The sequence below is a fragment of the Macaca thibetana genome, chromosome 16 (genome assembly GCF_024542745.1).
Source record: "Macaca thibetana thibetana isolate TM-01 chromosome 16, ASM2454274v1, whole genome shotgun sequence".
NCBI classification, from domain to species: domain Eukaryota; kingdom Metazoa; phylum Chordata; class Mammalia; order Primates; family Cercopithecidae; genus Macaca; species Macaca thibetana.
In genome coordinates this window covers 17283683-17305959 of record NC_065593.1, presented here as the reverse complement: position 1 = coordinate 17305959, position 22277 = coordinate 17283683, and the positions used below count along the sequence as shown (strand labels likewise).

At 43.5% G+C, this 22277-nt stretch overlaps 1 protein-coding gene across 2 annotated transcripts in view; it reads right to left on the bottom strand.

The window, feature by feature from the left end:
- Positions 1 to 22277, bottom strand: part of ZZEF1 (zinc finger ZZ-type and EF-hand domain containing 1) — a 140828-nt gene that overhangs the window by 64403 nt on the left and 54148 nt on the right. The window contains exons 14-27 of one of the 2 annotated variants that reach the window (XM_050765152.1): positions 21557 to 21657; positions 20627 to 20796; positions 19846 to 19979; positions 16320 to 16387; positions 14927 to 15041; positions 11181 to 11340; positions 10164 to 10285; positions 9933 to 10055; positions 8562 to 8728; positions 8396 to 8477; positions 7454 to 7655; positions 5917 to 6065; positions 3983 to 4223; positions 40 to 119 (exon numbers count right to left, since the gene is read on the bottom strand). In XM_050765152.1, the coding sequence (XP_050621109.1) occupies positions 40 to 119; positions 3983 to 4223; positions 5917 to 6065; positions 7454 to 7655; positions 8396 to 8477; positions 8562 to 8728; positions 9933 to 10055; positions 10164 to 10285; positions 11181 to 11340; positions 14927 to 15041; positions 16320 to 16387; positions 19846 to 19979; positions 20627 to 20796; positions 21557 to 21657 (1914 nt within the window). Of the gene's footprint in view, positions 1 to 39; positions 120 to 3982; positions 4224 to 5916; positions 6066 to 7453; positions 7656 to 8395; positions 8478 to 8561; positions 8729 to 9932; positions 10056 to 10163; positions 10286 to 11180; positions 11341 to 14926; positions 15042 to 16319; positions 16391 to 19845; positions 19980 to 20626; positions 20797 to 21556; positions 21658 to 22277 lie in introns of both variants that reach the window. The other variant, XM_050765151.1, reaches the window with a different exon arrangement.

Sequence of the window (22277 nt, the reverse complement as noted above, 5' to 3'; positions counted from 1 at the left end):
CTAAAATACACCAAAATCACATGCAAAGGAAAATCTTACCATCCATATTCGAATCCCATCTGCCAAGGAATAAACCTGGGCAAACTCATCACTCAGGGCTATTTTGCCTCCACTGTTGACTGGGGAAAGAAGCAGAGACGGAGATTACATTCGGGTAACGCAATTCACTACTGCAACATTAAGCACCAAAGATCTGAATCTGCTGAAGTACATAAAAAGGCCTCCTGACAATCACACACCGGGGATGGTAAGAGCAATTTAGGGAAAAACAAATATTCAATTAAGCCACAAATACCTGTGTGGGTTCTTGTGTTATTTCAAACTAACTTTTTTCAAACTAATAATTTCTAAAATGGAAATAATTTTAAAAGTGAGTAAAATATTAAAAGATATAAAAAATACTAAAAGACTTTTAAATATTAACAATGAGTAAAAAGTAATTATTGATAAGGAAGAAAGTTCATGGTATAGTAAGTAAAAAAGCAGGTTATGAAACAGTATAAACAAAATGATCTCATTTAAAGAGAGTATATGTATTTCAGACATGGAAGCCAAGTGCAGCAGCTCACACTTATAATCCCAGCATTTTAGAATCTATAATAATTCTAAGAATGGAATAGAATAGAATTCTAAGAATAGAATAATTCTAAGAATAAGAATAATAAAACTATTCTTATTTTTTAAATTTTTTTAAGAGATAGGGTCTTACTCTATCACCCAGGCTGGAGTGCATCATAGCTCACTGCAGCCTCAAACTCCAGGTCCAGTGCTTTGGGAGACCAAAGGTGGATCGCTCGAGGCCAGGAGTTCGATACCAGCCCACGCAACATAGCAAGACTCTGTCTCTACAAAAAATAAAAAATTGTCCAGGCACGCTGGCATGCACCTGTAGTCCTAGCTACTAGGGAGGCTGAGGTAGGAAAATCACTTTAGAACAGGAATTCAAGGTTACAGTGAGCTACAACTGTGCCCCTGCACTCCAGCCTAGGCAAGAAAGCAAGACCCTATCTCTAAAAACAAGCAAAAAAATAAAACATGTATCGATACATATATATACAGATATACATACATATGAATATACCTACATAAAAGTCCAGGTAAATAGAAAAATGTTCATAAAGGTTCTAAGTGGTGAGACTGTAGTTAATAATTATTTTAAGCTTTTCTATACTTAAGTTTCTACATAAACAGGTTTTTTTTTAAATAATTAGAAAAATAACAATTTTTTTTTTTTGGATACAGAGTTTTGCTCATTTCCCAGACTAGTGCAATGGCATGATCTTGGCTCACTGCAACCTCTGCCTCCTGGGTTCAAGCAATTCAAGCAATTCTCCTGTCTCAGCCTCCCAAGTAGCTGGAATTACAGGCGCATGACACCACACCTGGCTAATTTTTGTATTTTTAGTAGAGACGGGGTTTCATCATATTGGCCAGGCTGGTCTCAGACTCCTGACCTCTGGTGATCCGCCTGCCTTGGCCTCCCAAAGTGCTGGGATTACAGGTGTGAGCCACTGCGCCCAGCCCAACAAAAAAAAATTTTAAAGAAAGATCTATGAGGCTTGCCCCTTGTCTTCAGCTAAAGCCCAAAAGATAATATACTAGAAGAGTGTGAAGCTCTCTTTTGCATCTATGTTACAATGCAGTAAGTATTTCCTGAAGCCCTGGAATATGCCAGGGCTATACCAGACACTGGGAATACTATGCTGAGAAAAACAGACAAAGTTCCTGCCCTCAAGCAGCTTATATTCAAGTTGAAAAACTCCTCCCCACCCTTTCTAACCCCAAAGAGTGACCAATTTTTAGACAAAGATGAGCAAATTTGCTAGACAAAGACCATTCTCAAAGTAGTTCAGTCTTAACTCAGAAATAGTCCTTAGACACACAATATTTACATCAATATCCATATCATAAAGGCAGAGACGGAAAGAACTAAGACAAGCCTGGCCTCCTTCAAACCAACAACGGCAGGCGTTCTAGAAACAACCTGTGCACAGCAAGACAGTTCCAGTTCCCACAGTTGTAGAGTTCCCACAGTTGACTGTGTGTTTTCTCCTCTGCAAACAGGTATGTGATATCTGAACACAGCCTGAATTTTCCCACAGCAGGTAGCCTTCCATTTCTCAGCTTTCAACCCACAGGCTTTTATCCCTCTACTGAAAATTCCTTCAAGTAAAAAGATTATCCAGCTTTCTTATTATAATTTGATTACAAAAATACATATTGTCTTTCCCCCCGACAAAATCATACAGGTTACATCACCCCCTTGATTCCTCAGCAGAGAAAAACTCTTCCATATGAGATTTGTTTCCATAAATCACTCATGTCTCAATGTAGTTTTGTTTATTTGAGCAGCTTTTTAAAGGCGATACTAAGATTTGGGGATGTAATCAAGATGTTTTAACAATCAGAAAATAAATTCTGCAATGTGAGATCCAAAGGACTGAGCAATAAACGTGGTAGGAATAAAAATATCAATAACAACAAAATGAGGCTGGGTGCGGTAGCTCATGTCTATAAACCCAGCACTTTGTGAGGTTGAGGTGGGTGGATCACCTGAACTCAGGAGTTCGAGGCCAGTCTGGCCAACAGGGCGAAACCCCATCTCTATTAAAAATACAGGCCGGGCGCGGTGGCTCAAGCCTGTAATCCCAGCACTTTGGGAGGCCGAGACGGGCGGATCACGAGGTCAGGAGATCGAGACCATCCTGGCTAACACGGTGAAACCCCGTCTCTACTACAAAATACAAAAAAACTAGCCGGGCGTGGTGGCGGGCGCCTGTAGTCCCAGCTACTCGGGAGGCTGAGGCAGGAGAATGGCGTGAACCCGGGAGGCGGAGCTTGCAGTGAGCTGAGATCCGGCCACTGCACTCCAGCCTGGGCAACAGAGCGAGACTCCGTCTCAAAAAAAAAAAAAATACAAAAATTAGCCAGGCGTGGTGATGGGGGACTGTAATCCCAGCTACTCAGGAGGCTGAGGCAGGAGAATTGTTTGAACCCAGGAGGTGGAGGCTGTGGTGAGTCAAGATCACGCCACTGCATTCCAGCCTGGGTGACAGAGTGAGACTCCGTCTCAAAAAATAAATAAAATAAAATAATAAAATAAAATAAAATAAAATACCAAATCAAATCAAATCAAACAAAAAACAAAACAAAACGAGCAACAGTCAATCACCCACTATAATAGAAGGAAGCTCTGTTTTTGCTTTTTTCACCTGCACTGTGTAAAGAACACATACCCTGCCAGGTGCTTAGGGAAACCCATACCTCATCTCTAGGTAGGGTTTGAAATACTTTTCCCCTGAATAAGTATGAAGGTAGAGAGAGACTCTCCCTCCTTGTGGGTCCTGCTAGGCGGCAGGGTAGCAGGGTAAATACAGAGATGGCATCCTTAAGAGACACGAGGAAAAGAGATGGTGAGGACAAGGCTATCAGCAAAGGAAGCCCAGCAGGGTGATGCTACGAAGACGCTGCAAGCTAGCTAAAGGTAACAGTTAATACTTACAGCTTCCTCCTTGGTTATTACTACATTCAAGAACTTCAACATTTGTGATTTTAATTGCAATTTCTTAGAATGTTAGAGCGAATCAACCTTAAACCAATTTTACAGATAAAGAAACTGAGGTGCAGAAAGGTTGTCTGATTAACCTGAAGCTGCACAACTTTTGAGTTTTTTGCACTGGGACCAGGACCCAAGTGAAGGTTTCTTTCCATTATATTTCTCGGCAGTTTTCCATGAGAATTCTGGAGAAGGGTAATTTACCTGCTAATTTTGCAGCTCAAAGTCAGATGCCACACATTACAATCTGCTGACCGTAAATTGGCCATGGATCTTTAATAGGCAAAACAGGACTAACGAGATGATGTTTACAGTTATAGAAATGTGTTTATATGTTAAAATATTTTAAATGTTCACTTAAGATAGGCTTTCTTAAAACTTAGCAATTAGCCTTCAGATCAAAAACATTCCCTGTAATAAAGTTACCATATTTTTGCAGCTTCTCATATAAATCTGGAGTGCGATACACCAGAGCAGCAAAGGTGGCGTTCACAGCTTGATCAATAGTGGAACCAGCAACTATATCTGTCTTTGGGGCCTGTTTTCTACATGCCTGTATGAATCCTTTGAAAAGTTCTGAATATGGCCCACAGAAGTTCTGAGCAGGCTCTGACTGGGCAAAATCGAGAAGAAAATGGCGGCAGGGGTCGTCAGGAATGTTCTTAACCTGGAAACAAAAAATAAATCCATCCCATTTAACACATTCATTCAAAAAACAAAATTTGTTGAGCAAACTACTGGGCCAAAGCAGAAGTACAAAACACAGTGAACACTCTCTGGAAGCTTAAATCTATTTTAGGAAGACCAGACAGAGATATGAGTTTAAAAAAAAAAAAGATAAACATAAATAAAACATTAAAAGCATTAGAACTAGCATTCCCGTAAAGCAAAAGCTTATCAAGTGCCAAATGCCTAGAAGGGATACCCAGTGCTGAGAATTCAAAGGAGAGAGATCCTGGCAGGTTACAGGAATTAAGAAAAGCCTCCTGGAGGATATGGGCTTTGGCCTGGACCCTGAAGGACTGGCAGACTTGGCCCTGAGGAACATAACCATTAGCAGAGGTTACGAGTCAGTGGGGAGACTGACCTGGCCTGAAGTCTCAGCTGGGGAGTGATGGGAACTAGAGTCAGATAGGTAAGGTGAAAGGAGACTGCAGAGAGCCTTGACTGTCACATTGAGGAGTTAGACTTCACCCTGTGGGCAATGGGGAGCCATTAATGGTGCTTGGCAGTGGAATGACAAGATAATGCAGTGATTATAAAAAAAACTTGGCAGGTACCAATGTCCTAAGGCAGGTGCGAATGAGGGCCCGGATAAAGATGCAGACAGAGGAAAGGACAGAGACGAACATCATGAGGAAGAATCCACAGGACCTGCAGGCTGACCGGACAGGAATGGGGAGACAGGTGAGGACAGGGGATGCTAGGGAGCAGTGGCTTCAGGCCTGGGGAAACAGTGACCATCACAGAAGTGACCAGTCTCTGGTTTTACACTTCTGAGTTAACGGGAGTCAGGACATTTAAATGGAAATGCCTCACAGGAAGATGGAAACAGATACTTGGAGCAGGGAGAAAACCAGACCTGGAGACTGATATGAGGAATTAGTGCCGCAATGTGACAGGAGAAGAAAGTGGAGAGGATGAAGTCTTGGTGGGCTGTGGGGAAGGGAAGAAAGCCTGAATAAAGCCTACCCTTCAGGGAAGGAGGAATATGAAAACTCAATGAAGGAGGCAGGTGGGCAGTCAGATGTAAGAGAAGACAGTGGACTAGCATGGATCCAAAGAAGAGAGGGTCTGAAGGAGCCAAATTTAACAGAGGCAAGGAGAACAGAAGCTGAGGAAGAGCCACTGGATTTGGCAATTAACTACTGAATAATGTGGGGCAGGGCAGGGCAGGGAGGGGAAGGAAGAGAAGTAGAATACAGAAATAGAGGGAAGGAGAGGGAAAAAATAGAGACAGGGCAAACCTTTTAGTTTTTAAAATATGATACACCTAAATCATGTGCTGTAATTCTACGAAGAACAAAAGATATAGCACAAATCATTCCTCTAAAGCTTGGCTCAGCAGGCACTAGAAGTACACTCAATTGTTTGCCTGATAACTCCACCAACAGAGATTTACTGAGCACCTGCTACATTTCACCCAAGACTCACATTCAGTATTTCTGAACACCTATTGTGCACTGGCCCCTGTCGGACACAGTGGCGTTAACAAATTAACAAGGTATAGTTTCTGGCCTCAAGGAGCTAACTGCTTAATACGGGTAGTAAGATAGAAACACACATGTTTATAACTTAAAGTAGTAAATACTCGTAGGCAGTTTCCAGTCTAAAGAGAAAGAGAATAGAAGAGTAAATACCTCCTTACTATTCTGGTGTGGGTGAGTGGGCCAGCTTGCTTCTAATTCCAACTCCGGACAAATCTGATGCCTGAAGACAGGTTTCCACAGCGGGGAGCTTAGGACTAATGCCATTTTTGCCTGAGGTATAGCCATGTTACTTCCTAATTCTAGAAAGAGAAGAAGACACGTGAGAGTTCTATTTTTGCCTTAATATATTGAGAATCTCTGAAATGAGAAAGAAAAGGTTAAAAAAAACCATGAATACTATTAAAAGAGAAAATTTACCCACATACCAGAATGTAATTGTGATACTCTGTAAACACACATCACAGATTAAGCTAAACCAGCAAGTCCTGCAATACCGCTGTTCTGTGGAACAACTTCAGTTACAAGGAACCTTTGCAATGACTAATCTGTTTATAGTAAGCTGAAAATAGGGTATGAACCATTTCTGGCATGTAATATGAGGCCATTCAGGAACATTTAATTATGGAAAAAACATTCACAATTTGTAAACTGAATTATGTAGCAAATAATAAATATCCAGCATAGATGTGTTTACAATGAGCATAGGGAAAAGAATAGGTGGAAATAAAAATGTTAATAGTTATTTCTTTCTTTCTTGGAGAAGTATGAAAAGAAGAAAATGAGTTACTTCTGAGTGTCAGGATTAAGGATGATTCTATTTTCCTTTGTTTTTTTTTCCATTATGTAATTTTTCTATATTTTACTTCTAAAATTGGAAAAACTCAAGAAATGATAAAGAAATAAAATACAGTAGAAAGTTTTATTCTGTACTTCTTGTTCCCTGGAATAATTAAATAACTAACTAAATTGAACACATCTTTTTCCTTTTGTTTAAGAGACAGTCTCTCTCTGTTATCCCGACTGGAGTGCAGCAATATGATCTCAATTCACTGCAGCCTCCAACTCCCAGGCTTCAGTGATCCTCCTGCCTCAGCCTCCCAAGTAGCTGAGACAAAAGGCATGTGCCACCACACCTGGCTACTTGTTACATTTTTTTGGTACAGATAGGGATCTCACTACACTACCCAGGTTGGTTTTGAACTCCTGGGATCAAGAAATCCTCCCACTTGGCCTCCTAAAGTGCTGGGATTACCAGCATGAGCGACCTTGCTCAGCCCTGAATGAATCACTTTAAAACAAAATTCATATTCACGTATCTACATATATTTACATAAATATTCACATATTTAAAGGATATGCAATCAACTTATTCTATATTCCTGCCTTTTGGTTGGACTATACCTACACCTACTTACAAAAAAATGACAATGTTGCCAAACAAAAGCTGTTATCCTCCACAGACAGAGAACCCATGGCATCCTTCGTTCTATGTTCCAAAGTCTAAGGCAAAAAGCTTCATGACAATGGTGTCGAGTGGACACTTTATTCTTTTGGTTTAAAGGAAACTGAAAGGGAATATTATTAACCCCCTGCCATTAAGTGGAGATGACCTACAAGAGAGCAAGCACGCACCTTGCACTTCACCATGGTTGCAAGGAGAAGGGAAGGAACGGGGACGTGGACTTACGATGCACAGACTTGAGTGCCATGCACTGGGAAGCTAGGCGTCCCATCAGCCGGGAGACAAGGAGTTGTAAATCCAGCCCCCAAGACACAGCAACGTCGGGCAGGCCGTAGGCAGTGACAGTGAATTTGTAGCCCCATTCGTTGTGACTGCTGTCAGAGTGAAAGAGGAACTGCAACCGAGGGCCGGCCTTGAAGGTCACTTTCTAGAGACAAACAGAAATCGTGTGGTCAGACAGATGAGAGGAGTGCTTCAGAAGTAAGCATGTTCTTCATGACTAGAAACATCTCCATTTAAAACTGATCTCTATTTCCACACGTCCAAAATGACTAATGGAGAAATGTACAAAGGGGTGACGGAAACAGAAAATTCATAGCCGCACCCCATGAAGAAGGAGAGTTGGCAGAACACTGCTGCTCAGCTTTTTACACCTGGGGTGACCGTCTGTCCACTACCTACTCAGCCAGTGGTCACATTTCCATGCCTCTGCTCCTGCCAAGACCACTGACCATGGAGAGAGGGTCAACAGTCTGAGGCAGCACTAAACCTCCAGCCCAAGAGCTCAAGCAGCTCTAACCGTGAGGCAGACTCTTGGCTTCTACCACAAGGTCTGGGCCATCCTCCTAGACCCACCAGCTCTTCCCGTTAAGTATGAAAGTTCTTCATTTACTCTAGGCAAGGCTGTCTGCTGCAACAACTCAACTCTGCCACTGCAGTGCCAAAGCAGCTATAAACGATAAACAGGCACGGCTGTGCCCCAAAACAATGTTTACAGAACAGGTGACAGATTGTAGTTGGTCAAACTCCGATACAAATCCTTCCTTTCACAAAAGTGTAACATAAATGCTTCCCTTCAAAGACCTTACCTCTACTGCCCCCTGAAGGCCGACAAAAGGAAAAGCGTTGGTGCAGCAGTAGGTACCTCTTTCTGGGACTCTCACTCACCTTGGGCCACTTATCAGTGCCAACTTTTGTGTCATAGCGTGTTTTCCGACCTCTAGCGTCGGTAAATTCCAGATAATCATACCTGTGAAGGCATAACCTCTATTAGCTTCCTTCTCTCATTGTTGACCTGTTATCGCTTGGGGGTAAAAGAACATAGAGGTCTTACCTTTTTTCAGTTTCACACCTGTCATCAAATTCCACCTCAAAATAGGTTGCCCCTGGGCTAACAAAGACAGATGCCTCATGGCAATTATTTTCATAGTTGTGGGCAGATTCCTTAGTCCACGTATGTAACACCACAGGCTGTTCCTGTTGCCAGGTCTCAACATCCAGCTATGATAACAAATGAGCCGGGGGGAGAAAAGGTTCTATCACTCAACACCTATCCACACGCAGCAGACTGTTTCTCCATCAGTGCTCCAGGCAAAGGGGCTTTGGCAGCCCTGCACAAACCAGCACACAGGCTCGAAGACATACCTGACATTCCCATCTTCACAGACAGATCAACATACATCCATCACGCAGCAAAGTAGACGTGCTTTTATGACACTACAAAAACTCTGTGACCAGCTTTTACCTTTTCACTACGACAGAACTACTTCTTACAAATCATTACCAGTGTGAATTCCCAGTGGAAAAAGTACTGAATGACTAAAGACCTCACATTCCTACTTGGGACACTGGCAAATCTGGATCCACTCTCCCTTCTTCTCCTACCCTCCTTCTTTTTTTTGTGGGGGGGGGCCCGCGGGGAGGGGGTCTTTGCTTTTTTACCTATTAAATATAAATGCCTTTTCTACCGCCACAAAGTTGTTATGAAGCTCACACAAGACAGTGATTAAACGTTATGTATGCAAAATTAAGGGAGAAATGTCTTCTAAAGACAAAACCTTCTAATTTGCCTTTCAACATACATTTTCTCGGCCGGGCGCAGTGGCTCACGCCTGTAATCCCAGCACTTTGGGAGACCGAGACGGGCGGATCACGAGGTCAGGAGATTGAGACCATCCTGGCTAACATGGTGAAACCCCGTCTTTACTAAAAATACAAAAAAAATTAGCCGGGCGTGGTGGCGGGTGCCTGTAGTCCCAGCTACTTGGGAGCCTGAGGCAGGAGAACGGTGTGAACCCGGGAGGCGGAGCTTGCAGTGAGCTGAGATTGCGCCACTGCATTCCAGAATGAGCGACACGGCAAGACTCCGTCTCAAATAAATAAATAAATAAACAACAACATACATTTTCTCTTCTAGACTTCAATTTTTTCATTCACTTAAATGGTTTTCATGTAACTTCATAAACTATAAAATGATGAGATTCATCTCTACAGCTTTTCGTCTGTGTCTCCTTTCTAATGCTGACCAGGCCACATCAACTTGGACTGGTATTTACCCTTGTTGGCAAGACCGCTGATAAAATCAAGGGAGCCTTCTAGAAGCTGCTCAGCTGTGCCTATCTACAGTCCGCCGTCCACTTCACTAAGTGTGTCCCATCACTCCTGAGAGCAAACACAGGGCGGCTCAAGTGCCAACTCGAGTTACCTTCCTCAGTCCTCCTTCGGGGCCACTGCAGAGCTTCTTCAGGAGTTCTGTGAGGACACTGAACTCTCGCAAGAGCACGCAGTGTGGGATGTCTAAAGTGCAGAAGTCCAGCAGGAAGATAACCTAATGGAAGATGGATGAAGTGCTCAGCGTCCTCCTTAGGCTGGGCCTGGGGATGAAGATCCCCAACCCCTTTCCGGTTCACTACAAATAGCTGCCAGTTTGTCTTACCAGTTGACGAGCTGCCATTGAAAACACTGAATTACATAATCTTTCTACTATGGTTTTTCCACTGTATTGTGACAAAAGGGATTCCAAAATCACTCTCATGCTTGCCAGAAACTGTCCCACATCTGCCAAAACAAAGAACATAATTAATATTTTATGCAGTAGAAATATCACATGCTCAGTTATCACCACGGACAAGAATAAAGAGGACTACAGAAGCTGTGGAGGGGATTCCACAGCAAAGATCACAAGGCCATACAGTGTCATCCTAAAGCATTCCTCTGGGAGGAAGAAGCAGTGTGAATTTCAGTAAAAGACTACTTTTAAAGGGAGTTTTTTTTTGGTCTTTTGATGAAGTGGAGGAGCACTCGTAGAAGTGAAATTACATGCCTGACTAACCCAGCTGTCAGCCTCGCCTTTTCCTTCTGTTTACAATGAGCCCGTGCATTAGGTGGACCAATCTAACAGGCCAAGCTCTAGGTGGCAGGGCCCAATATAAGTGTTCTCGTCACAGCTGCTGGGACCAAGTTTGATGGTACTAAATTTTCCATGTATAATTTGTCAGCACCTGTTGGGTTTCATATAACTTTCTGTGAGTTTACAGAACATGAATCTAATTATTCTCAGTAATCAGCAAAGGTCACAGCAATGCTCATACACCTTAGATTTTTAAAATTCCAAGACTTTCATTTTTAGATGACTGATTAAAACAGGGATAGACTCTCCCGAGGAATGAGACGTCACGTCAGAGTGCTATATGACTGCAAAACCAGCGTTTAGGCTGTGAAATGATCTAATTCTACAATAAAAATACTTAGGCATACCATGCTCAGAGAGGAAACTGGACAAAAAGGCATGCTGCTGAATTTTATTTTAATTAGACCAAACCAGTCCAAGAATCTGAATTGTAATGAAGAAAACCATATGCACACGCAATGCATGAGTTACTAAAGAAGAGAACATACTCAGAGTCAAAACCCAAACGCCATCTGTTTTCATGGATTTCATATTGAAACTCACATTTTTCAATAAGGTCCACGGCAAGATCTTTGGCTCCAGAGTCCGTGCTCTTCAGCTGCAGGTAGCACCAGGATAGCAGGCTGCCTTGGACGGACCAGAACAGGGAGAAGAGCACAGAGCCAACCTCCCCGGGGGCCCCACTGAGCATTAACAGCTCGCACTACAAGGGAGGAGACAAACAGAAAGCGTTCATGACAAAGCCATTCACAGAGCATAGCCAAGGGCATCCTCTAAAGCAGCAGCTGTCACCAGCAAAAACAAACTAGAGCTATGAAAACAGTCACGACACAGCTTTCAACCCAGCAGTGACCAAGAAAGATGGTATTATGAAAACTCCCCTCTTTCCCTCCAGCTTTTCGGAACCTTTACAAAGGTTTTTTACTCCACATGACATCTCCTTCTGCCACCTCAGGAACCTTATCCCACTGGGTATCTCTTATTTCTCTTACATCTTAAAATCTCCTTTCTCTGGCTCCTTCCCTCAAGCCTTCAGTTAAACCGCTCCCACCTTAAAAAAATAATCATTCATGCCTCTATGGCTCTCTAACCATCACCTTTGTTCTCAAAAGTTTCTTTGAAGGGTTATCTGACCTCCAGACACGGAAGACTGTACACTATATGATTCCATTACAGGTAAAACCCAGGCGATACAGATGCGCTGTGTAGGAGTAAGTAGAAAGAAGAACAAGGAAATGGTGAACACAAACTTCAGGATGATGGTTATGTCTGGCCAGTGAGCCATGAAAAGGTATGTGGATGGACAGAAATGGACTCAGAGATACTGGGAATGTCTAGTCCTTAAAAGAGACCCTTGCTGCACTGTTACAACTACCTGATTATATACTCGCTCCTCAAGAGTGTGCTTTTCTTACATCACTGTATCCCCTGTTCCTAGCACAGGGCCTAGCACACAGCAGGCATTCAGTGGATATTTGCTGAATTTGACAGATTCATGAGAAAAATTTCAGACTAGGTACACTTCTGATCACCTTTAATTTTTTTTTCCTAATTGAACCCTAACTCTTTAGTATAACTATAAATGTCTTTTACTGAAAGATAATTCAGGGAAACACATTAATAGCTGCATCTCTAGTAAGGAGGTTCAATGATATCTGTAACTTCTTTTGTGCCACAGGTAAGTGAAAGGGAAGAAAAGGCACACATCTGATCTCCCAATGGTACACAATTATGCGAAATTCTCTTGGGCAAATGCTATCTCATTTCTCCATGTCCATCTTAAAATGAATCTGGCCTATCTTCCCTAGTGGAAAGAGGACAAGGCTCTGAGTCAAACAGCCCTGGTTTCAGTCCTGACTCTAGCGCCTACCCACTCCTCACACGCGGGGCAGCCTCAATGCCTGTGAGAACCAGGGGAGAAGACTGAAGTTTTCTGCCCAACGGCACTGATGATGTAACTACAGAAGAAAGACTGCTGAGGGGGAGAACTTAGTTCAGGCTTCCGGGATCTGAGAAACAGGTAGAATGTGGATGAGCTCCAGAAGAAAGGGAAGGTATGGGAAATGTAGAAATAAGGACGGAGATTAGAATGAGCCATGGCTAACTGGGGCCGAGAACACATACTGATGAGCTGTAGACTGAAGCGAGTTTTTTTTAAGGAAGACTCAGAGATGGGCAGAAGAGTCTGGGAATAAGCCAGAAAGCAGAAGTAAGAGAAAATTAACGTGACAGCAAAAAGCAGAGCATAGTTTTTGATTAAAAACAAAGTTGAGGCTTATGAAGTCAATGTTACCCTAGATCTAAATTAATGCTAGATCTAAACAGTGGTCAGTGTAACAGCAACCTTGGCACATGATAACCTACAAGCAACCTACAAGCGCTCTGAGGTCCCCATCAGTGAATTGGGGGGGATACCTGCTGATGGCCCAGCACGCCAGGCAGCTGGGAATGAATGAAATCATGGCTCTAACAGCAACTCAAAACAGTAAGGCACCCGCAAAAATGTGAGAGATTTAAAGACACTAAGTTCAGTCAAAAGATACAAGTTATCAGCCACAAAAGAAAAGCCACCTTCAAGTCCACATCATTAGACACCTCAAGGATGTGGTTTGGGCTAGTGCGCCACAAACTCTCCTCCAACTCTCTGGTTCCCATGTTTAGCCCAAAGAGGTAGTTCTTGATCTCCTAGTACGGGGGTGCTATCACTTTAGAATCTCTCGGGGTGCTTAGAAAAATGCAGGTTCTTACGCCCTATCCCTAGAGATTTTTGAATCAGTAGTTTAGGGTGGGATCTAGAAATCTTTTTTCTGTCAAATATCCCAAGTGACTGATCCCTCTGGAGCATAAACTACATTTTAAGAAAGAAAATCCTTTTTTTTTTTTTTTTTTTTTTTGAGACGGAGTCTCGCTCTGTCGCCCAGGCTGGAGTGCAGTGGCGTGATCTCGGCTCACTGCAAGCTCCGCCTCCTGGGTTTACGCCATTCTCCTGCCTCAGCCTCCTGAGTAGCTGGGACTACAGGCACCCGCCACCGCGCCCGGCTAATTTTTTGTATTTTTAGTAGAGACGGGGTTTCACCATGGTCTCGATCTCCTGACCTTGTGATCCGCCCGCCTCGGCCTCCCAAAGTGCTGGGATTACAGGCGTGAGCCACCGCGCCCGGCCAATCCCTTATATTTTTTTAAAAAAAGGCACATTTAAAAAATCATTAACACAGAAAAAAGATAATATACTTTCAGATTTGATTAGTCCACGAAATTGCTAAGAAATCTGAATTTCTTTTTTTGAGACAGAGTTTCGCTCTTGTTGCCCAGGCTGGAGTGCAATGGTGTGATCTAGGCTCACCACAACCTCCATCTACCGGGTTCAAGCAGTTCTCCTGCCTAAGCCTCCCGAGTAGCTGGGATTACAGGCATGAGCCACGACGCCCAGCTAATTTTATATTTTTAGTAGAAAGGGAACTAATTTGTAATTAATTAAATTAGCCCAGCTAATTTTGTATTTTTGTATTTCTCCATGTTGGTCAGGCTGGTCTTGAACTCCCAACTTCAGGTGATCAGCCCGCCTTGCCCTCCCAAAGTGCTGGGGTTACAGGCGTGAGACACTGTGACTGGCCCTGAATTTCTTTAAAGTCCAAGTAGTCTTCCTGAAAATTCACACCACTAACACATAACTATGTGCTGGGCTCACTGACAACCACTACAAAGGGACTTGATACAAACCCATTCCTCTTTTTCCACAGTAAGCATTATCGAGCACTTCTGTGTTTTTATTGTTTGCTGACTACCAAGAACCGTAACACGCCTCACTCATTTGCAAGGGCTGGCTGGGAAACCTTTGTGATCATTTGTAAGGGTCAAGTAACAAAGTACATTCATGCCAGGCACAGTGGCTCACACCTGTAATCTCAGCACTTTGGGAGGCCAAAGTGGGAGGATTTCTTGATCCCAGGAGTCCAAGACCAGCCTGGGCAACATAGAGAGACCTCGTCTCTACAAATAATTTAAAAATTAGCTAGGCATGGTGGCGTGTGCCTGTGGTCCCAGCTACTTGGGAGACTGAGGTGGGAGGATCGCTTGGCCTGGGAAGTGGAAGCTGCAGTGAGCTGTGATTGTGCCATGGCACCCAGCCTGGGTGACAGAGCAAGACCCTATCTCAAAACAACACCAACAGAAAAAACCACAACAATGTACATTCATACTACAAAGAGGCAAAGGGGGACACGAGAGACTGCCACATCACATGCCCCCACAAGCATGAGAAAGAAAATAGCGAGACAGCCATCGGATACCTCTCGAGCAGCAACAGACAGGAGAGTGTCCATGACCGCCAGGACTTCACTGATGTTCATCTTCGCCAGGTCGTTCTTCTCAGGTAAAAGCAGGAGGCCGCCTGGATCCTTGTCACTGAAAGGATACAAATTAGTCCTGACACCTGGCTTCAGGAGAAAGATTTTTATGCTGTCTTAAAAGTTTCCAAAACAGAGCGCAGGAAGGTTTCAGTGTCAGTTCCATGGGATGGGAGGAGTTTGGGTCGGGAATACAGGCCGCGGACCCAGCTGGGGCTGTGCCGCTGTCCGTCCACATGTGCTTCCATTAGCACAGACTCACAAACCCTCCAGTCCTGGAAGAGATCCTGAGGCAGAAGGCTGATGAATAATCACCTTGGCCACCAATATGAAATACAGCTCATCTCACGAGTGCTAGCTTGAAAGTCCTGGCTAAATGTTCCTTGTGTCTTCATATGTTTTCACAGGACAGCCCCAGGCCCTTTCAGCATCCTTGCCACTTGATTCCGAGCACATTTAAACAGACAGTCCTCTAAGTCTGGCATCCATACCAGGTATAGTCTGACTTGCAGGCAGTCGCTCAGGATACTAGTTCCCTTCCTCCTTCAAGAGTCTATACCTCGGCCGGGCGCAGTGGCTCACGCCTATAATCCCAGCACTTTGGGAGGCCGAGACGGGCGGATCATGAGGTCAGGAGATCGAGACCATCCTGGCTAACACGGTGAAACCCCGTCTCTACTAAAAAATACAAAAAACTAGCCGGGCGAGGTGGCGGGCGCCTGTAGTCCCAGCTACTGGGGAGGCTGAGGCAGGAGAATGGCGTGAACCCAGGAGGCGGTGCTTGCAGTGAGCTGAGATCCGGCCACTGCACTCCAGCCTGGGTGACAGAGCGAGACTCTGTCTCAAAAAAAAAAAAAAAAAAAAAAAAGTCGATACCTCTAGTAATGAAGCCTACAGGTAGTAAAGCCTACCTCTAGTCACGAAGCTTCATACCGGTAACTGCAACAGGCAAAAATCTCGAAGCCCTCCCCTCCCAGCACGCTTCCTTCTGCAAACTATCACTCTGGGCGTCTGTAGCTGGTTTTAACGTAGACACGAATACAGGACCCTACATTCCTTTGGCTTCAGTTTTTGTTGTTAAACATCACTCAGAAACTGAAGTGTTCAAAAAGACCCTCAATGGGCTCAATTTGAAACTGTCTTAAAACAGATGGGAACTGGATTGGGCTGTCAACAAGATTATTAGTTTACTACTATTTGGGTCGCCCACAGAAACTCGGCTTTCTAACTGGGTGGAAGGAAGTACTACTCCGAAGGTACATAAAAGGGCGAGCTCAAGAAAACAACTTTGCAAAGATTTGAGTTATCTGACAATTAAAAAGAACGACCAACTTACCTAAAATACGTGCACAGTGAACGGAAAGTGAGCTGCAGGGACTGCTTGTGCTCCTGCTCGGTGACATTCTTCTAGAAAACCAGAAAGTGTACATTCAGAAAATCTAGTCCATGATATTCCAGAGACCTAGAGCAGCAATGAAACATCACCACCCCACTGTTCCCAAGTATGAGGAATGCCAGGCCAGCCAACTGCCTCACGGCACCCCACTAAAACCTGCTCAAGTGCTAAGATGGAGAGAACCAACCATCTAAACACAAGGTGGTAGGTGCACTTGGTTCACTGCCAAAGTCAACAGGAGGTTCAAGATTCCTGCTTAGGGAAACGACCTCAAAAAGAAATATACTTTTTTTTTTTTTGGAGACAGAATTTCGCTCTTGTTGCCCGGGCTGGAGTGCAGTGGCATGATCTCAGCTCACTGCAACTTCTGCCTTCCGGCTTCAAGCAATTCTCCTGCCTCAGCCTCCCAAGCATCTAGGATTACAGGAGCCCACTACCACGCCTGGCTAATTTTTGTATTTTCAGTAGAGATGGGTTTTCGCTATGTGGGCCAGGCTGGTCTCGAACTCCTGACCTCAGGTGATCCACCCACCTCTGCCTCCCAAAGTGCTGGGATTACAGGCATGAGCCACCACGCCTGGCTGATAGATACTTTTTGCCATTGGACATGCCATCCCAAGAGCAATCACATCTCTTAAGGGTATGGTATCAGAAGATATTGAGGTAGTGCCTGATGGAAAGAGAACTGCTTAGCACTATATAAAAGGTTGGCAGTGCTATTTAACTTCTCAGCATAAGAAGACACTAATGTCATTCAAAAAGTCGTATGTCCTGTTTCTATTTTCTGCGTAGGACACGTGCTAGGAAATTACTCATTTGCTCAGCTACCTGGTAAATTCTCGCACCAAACAAGTAGGATAGAGACCCACCCACAGTCCAGTGGGTCAGGTCAGCTGATGCTGTCAAAGGTTATGCAACTCACAATGTGAGAAGTGATTCCTCAAGCTGGTATGTAAATTTTACATACAGCTGGAATTACACAAACAAATACACTCCTTCTTCTCTGAAACCTTCCTCAATCACTTAGCCTCAACATGATTCTCCTCTTGCATATGGAATCAGTTTTTCCTTGTGGCAGGTGTCCCCAGTTAGACTGCAGCCCTTTGCCATCAGCGACCACATTTTATGCTTCTTTTGTTCGTTCCCTTATTTCTTTGCTTTTTTTTTTTTTTTTGAGACGGAATCTCACTCTGTTGCCCAGGCTGAAGTGCAGTGGTGTGATCTCAGCTCACCACAACCTCCACCTCCTGGGTTCAAGCAATTCTCCTGCTTCAACCTCCCTAGCCGCTAGGACTACAGGCGTGTGCCATCATGCCCGGCTTCCGTCCCTTATTTCTATAGGCCTTTGTGCATCCCACAGACCACTTTTCTTATGTTTGCTCACTGGTTGCCGCATTAGAAATGCCTTTTTAAAATGCTATATCTAGTTTCCTTTGTAAAATTCTTTTAAATAATTATATTAGTTGTTTGACTACACAGACAAAAAGTAATCTATAATCATATCAAAACAAATAAATATTTTATTCTTTCTATTAACACTTCTTTCCCTTGTCCTATAGCACTAGCTAGGCCCTCAAAGAGAAGCAATGAGAGTGAGCATCCTTGTCTTATTCCGCATTTTGAAAGGAATGCTTCTAGTGATCCACCATCAAATACACTGCTTATTGTAGGTTTTGGATACATGCCGTCTACCAGATTAAAGGAGTCTCCTTCTATTTTGAGTTTGCTAATGAAACCATATTGTTTCACTGTTTTAATCATCAGAATTTAATCTTACTAAAAAATGTTTGGGCCGGGCACGGTGGCTCATGCCTGTAATCCCAGCACTTTGGGAGGCCGAGGCAGGTGGATCACAAGGTCAGGAGTTCAAGACCAGTCTGGCCAAGATGGTGAAACCCCCGTCTCTACTAAAAATACGAAAAATTAGCTGGGCGCGGTGGCAGGTGCCTGTAATCCCAGCTACTTGGGAGGCAGAGGCAGGAGAATTGCTTGAACTTGGAGGGCGGAGCCTGCAGTGAGCTGAGATCACGCCACTGCACTCCAGCCTGGGCGACAGAGTAAGACTCCATCTCAAAAAAAAAAAAAAAAAATTTTTTCTGCATTTAGTGATATGTTTTTTTTTCCCCTCTCTGATTTCATTTATAGATTTTCTACTGCTGAACCATCACTGTATTTCCAGCATAAATCCAACTTGGCCATAATTTTGTTTATATGTTGTTGGACTGGTAAAATTATATTTCATTGGGGTTCCTGTAATTTTGCTTTCTCGTACGCATTTCTCTATTTTACTCCCTTGGTATACTTACATTTCCCTACGTTTTACCATCATTGTAACACAGGAACCTCTGAAGTTCCCCTACCTAGGTGTTTTTGATATGGCCTAGAGAGAAAAATGTTTGTTTTGTTTTACATTTTTTTCATGCATCATACTTATTTTCATATACAAATACTTTCTACAGAATTAAAACCCTGGATCTTTGTATAGGATATTCCATTTGGTAATACAGAGCTTATAGATACTAAAGGTATTTTTCACTTTGAGTACTAATGTCTGAGGAACACGAAGAAGTGGTCTAGGAGAGTGACAAGAACCATTTGAGGAATAATACTTGGTGATACCGGCCAGGCGAGTGGCTCACGCCTGTAATCCCAGCACTTTGGGAGGCTGAGGTGGGTGGATCGCTTGAGCCTTGGGCTTCAAGACCAGCCTGGGCAATATGGTAAAACCCATCTCTACAAAAAATACTAAAATTAGCCAGGCGTTGTGGCATGCACCGGTAGTCCCAACTACTTGGGAGGCTAAGGTGGGAGGACTGCTTGAGTCCGAGAGGTAGAGAACACAGTAAGCTGCGATTGCACCACCGCACTCCAGCCTGACCAACAGAACAAGAACCTATCTAAAAAACAAACACACAAAAAAACTTGGTGGTACTAGTTTTACAGATACATACTGAAGTATTTATGAATAAAATGTCAGGAAGTTACTTTGAAATAATAATGGCCAGTGGGGAAAGGAGGAAAGCGGGGGTGAGATGAAACAAGATAAAACTGTAGATAAAAGAAGATTAGCGAGAGTTTATGACTGTTGAAGCTAGGTGACAGGTACATTTGGGGGACAGGGGTATTCACTATGCTATTTAGTTGGCTTTGGTATTTGTTTTGAATTTGCCTATAATACAGAGTTAAAATGTTGAAAAGAAAGGATGGTTGTAGGCAAGTCACAAAGATGAAGGAGACTACACTGTGACTTTGTGAGACACCAGATCATGAAACACAGATTGGGAGTATGTGTCATCCCACTCTGTGTGCCATGTCCTTAGATATCTGTCCCACACAAAGCTCTGCACAGAATATTAACAAACATCTGGGACGTTGCAACAGACAATATATTCAGAGATAACAAAGCCTAGCAAATTTCATCCTCACAGACTTCAGAAATTGAATCCAGACTTTTAGTAATAATTACCATCATGGTGAAGAGATGGTTCCGCCGGGTCTGTCGATTAGGAAAGAAGATGGCAGCCCCATTGAGAAGGGTATTCCTGACTTCTTGTTTTAGTATCTCCATGGGCACAGAGTCTCCATCCACCCTGTCTACCACTGATAAAATGAACAATGGCATCAGCTTTCATATATTCCATCTATTCGCTTATACATCTGCTATAACTAGCCTATAAATTCACTACTCTCCATTTTGTACTGAATACCAGAGTGAAGAAGTATTTCTGTACAGGCCAGGTGGTACAAAAAATTGCTTTTTATTTGCTTACATTTAACTAAAACAAAGACCATATGTATCAGTTTCTATGTCATTACTTCCCTGTCCTTTTAAGACACAACTTGGCAAAGCCTTAAGTGTAACTTCAGATGGCCACGTGTTTCACTCCCCCTCAATCTATCAGTCTCATCTCAGTGACTTAGTTGAAGTTAAGGCTCAATAGTACGACAGAAATGACTCTCAACATAACACAGCTATAGATCTGAAACCAGGAGGAAGAGAAGTCAGTTGAGGAAGGAATAAATCCTGAACTCAAACTAGTAACTCAGCATCAGAGGAAACACTCGTTTCCCACAGCAGCAATCCCTTTCTGGGGGATTCCCACAGCAACAATCCCTCTGTGGGGGATTCCCACAGTAGCAATCACCTTCTGGCTCGCATCATCATAGGACACCCCTCTTCTCTATCGCAAGAGGCCCTCCAGGCTACCCACACAGGGTTGCATTAAAGAAAAAACCCAAATCCCTACCATCACACAAGTGTGTGTAGAGCTCCTTGGCAGCCTCCACTCCTTTAGGGCTCTGGATTGGAGGTTTCTCCTCCTCAGAAGCAGCCAGTACATCTCCCTGCAGTACAGAGAAGCAGCTCTGGAGGAGCTGCAGGAGCAGGGTTTGGGCAGAGATGCATTCTTCCCTCGGGCTACAGAAAGACAAAAAACATCAGAGAGCAAAAGGGCAAGTTGCATTTACTCTCCAAAGCCATATAGCTGTACAAAGGACTTTCCTCCGGGCGCCAGGCTCGGTGAAAATAATGCCAACTGAGAGGAAGAAGGGTGGACCAGAAAGAACACTACTAGACATCTGGAAACAGATCCCATCTGACTCTGCCCACTGTGGGGAAGGAAGTTCATTTCTTTTTTTTTGAGACCGAGTCTTGCTCTGTCTCCCAGGCTGAGATTGTGCAGTGGCGATCTCAGCTCACCGTAACTCAGCCTCCCAGGTTCAAGTGATTCTCCTGCCTCAGCCTCCCAAGTAGCTGGGACTACAGGTGCCCACCACCACGCCCAGCTAATTTTTGTATTTTTAGTAGAGATGGGGTTTCAGCATATTGGCCAGGCTGGTGTTGAACTCCTGACCTTGTGATCCACCCAACTCGGCCTCCCAAAGTGCTAGGATTATAGGCGTGAGCTACCGAGCCCGGTCAGGAAGTTCATTTCTGATCCTACTTTTTCATCTGTAAAATGAGGACAGTACTGTAATACTCGACCTGCTTACTATTGCCTAAATATTTTATAGAAATCTGAGGTGTTATTTTCAATAATAACCATATCTTTTAAATCGAACCATAAGCACTGGCAGGAAGTAAAAAAAATTAGGAAAAAAAAATCATCCACTTAGAATAGTAAAACTCAGTGTTTTCAGTTTACGTGATTATCACCTTATAACAAATTCTGACCTACTTTTGCTTTAATTTACTGTAAAAATTCCAGAAGATCTGCAAATCAAGACCCGTGAAGTCCAGAAAAGATTTGTATTTTAAGCCACTTTCCTTCTGCTGCACCTAAAAATAAAGATCAGAATAAATAAAATTGAAAAATGCATTTAGAGAAATACTGTAATGCCTCATTTACTTCTCGTTGTAAAGGGATGAGGTGGCTGTACATGAGTGAGACTTTCATATTGCTGCTGCTTACTCTTTACTATGAAAAGGTTTGCCAACAACTATTTTTGGTTTGAAACTTTCTAAAATATATGTGTGCGTTATATGTACGTATGTAAGTGTATATATATACACAACCACCCCCCCGCAGACACACACGTCACATGTATCCATGAACACTCCTGACTTCCTAACCCAGCACATAAGCCAGTATTTCCCGGATGATTACTGTCCAGGACTGTACGACAATATACTGATGCCCTCCACACGTGTGGGCTGAAAGCTATCAACCCTTCGGTAAGCATGTCTGTTATTTCCAGGCATCTCCTTCTCATTTGCTCTTTTCTACTGACATAGGAGGTCTGAATAACAAAGACCAAACAAACCTTATATGAACTGAGTCACCAGCCTCTGAATGTGCCCTGAAGCAGAATGGGGCTCAAGAGCGGACACTGCTGTACACTACACATGCGAGGGCCCCCTCCACTGAACTCCCGAGGCTATGGTGATGGCTTTAAGAA